The sequence below is a fragment of the Sinocyclocheilus anshuiensis genome, unplaced genomic scaffold (genome assembly GCF_001515605.1).
Source record: "Sinocyclocheilus anshuiensis isolate Anshui unplaced genomic scaffold, SAMN03320099.WGS_v1.1 scaffold188, whole genome shotgun sequence".
Taxonomy (NCBI): Eukaryota; Metazoa; Chordata; class Actinopteri; order Cypriniformes; family Cyprinidae; genus Sinocyclocheilus; species Sinocyclocheilus anshuiensis.
Window position 1 is genome coordinate 948,625 of NW_015555768.1, and position 1,057 is coordinate 949,681.

The 1,057-nt window shown below is 35.2% G+C and overlaps 1 protein-coding gene across 1 annotated transcript in view; it reads left to right on the top strand.

The window, feature by feature from the left end:
- LOC107674349 (plexin-B1-like) overlaps positions 1 to 1,057 on the top strand; it is a 46,676-nt gene that overhangs the window by 26,890 nt on the left and 18,729 nt on the right. Inside the window, exon 9 of the mRNA XM_016468304.1 lies at positions 404 to 512. Within this exon, the coding sequence (XP_016323790.1) occupies positions 404 to 512 (109 nt within the window). The remainder of the gene's footprint in view (positions 1 to 403; positions 513 to 1,057) is intronic.

A 1,057-nucleotide genomic window follows, 5' to 3' on the forward strand; every position in this document is an offset into this window, starting at 1 on the left:
TTTTTTGCGCAGCTCGTCAGTGAACAACGGCTCTGTGTAGTTAATGCTGCTCAATGTGAAAGCACGCACGTGATGGAGATTTACCGCTGATTACAGAACCGGCTTTCTGACAAGATGCGCATTAAATATCGCATGCGATTTATCGTGCAGCCCTAAGTCATTTGTAGCCCTTTTTATGCTAAATATAATTTTATTTTTTCTTTTGGGGTGAAATACATTCATGACCTGTTTAATTCTAAATGAGTAAGTGAGAGTGTGGAAAATGAGTGAAAAGCTGCAATATGACTATGGTGTAACCGTGACTAACATTATAAATGTACTAGAATTTTATATGGTCCCATGTATTGACTATCCCCTAATAACACATTTTCACATTCATCCTATCGTATGTGATCTGCTGCAGGTGCATGGCATGTGTTAGCAGTATATGGCCGTGTCATTGGTGTGTGAAGGATGAGCTCTGCACTCATGATAAGAGCTGTCCTCGTCAACACGTCATCTATAACAGCAGGGTAAGTGTTTGCCCTCTCATCTCCCCCAGGGCTTTACCATCTCCTGACCGCTAATCCTGATCATTACAGACAGTCAACGGGGTCACGACCTCTCATGATACATGTAGTGATCTTTTTTCTCTTTCTCGAGGTCAAATAAAAACTTGGAGGTCATAAGTAATTCATTCTTCAGATAAAGGAATAAATCCAAAATATTTTCAATAGTGGGTTACGCTACCATGGTATTCTTTGAAGTATGTTGATTCTGAACCATGGTTTATTTCAAAGCACCATAGTATTTAACGGTTTAGCATAGTGCTTCTTTTGTAGGGGACTATAGTTATTTTTTACTACAGTAAAACTGGAATTATGCACCATATTTTTGTATTTACTATAGTAAAAATAACTTGATCTTAATATTTTCACTTCATCCATCCATTAAACAATATATATAACATTATATAATATATATAGCATTTAAATATAATATATATGTGTGTGTGTGTGTGTGTGTGTGTATATATATATATATAAACAATATTTACATTTTACATAAAAAAAAATAA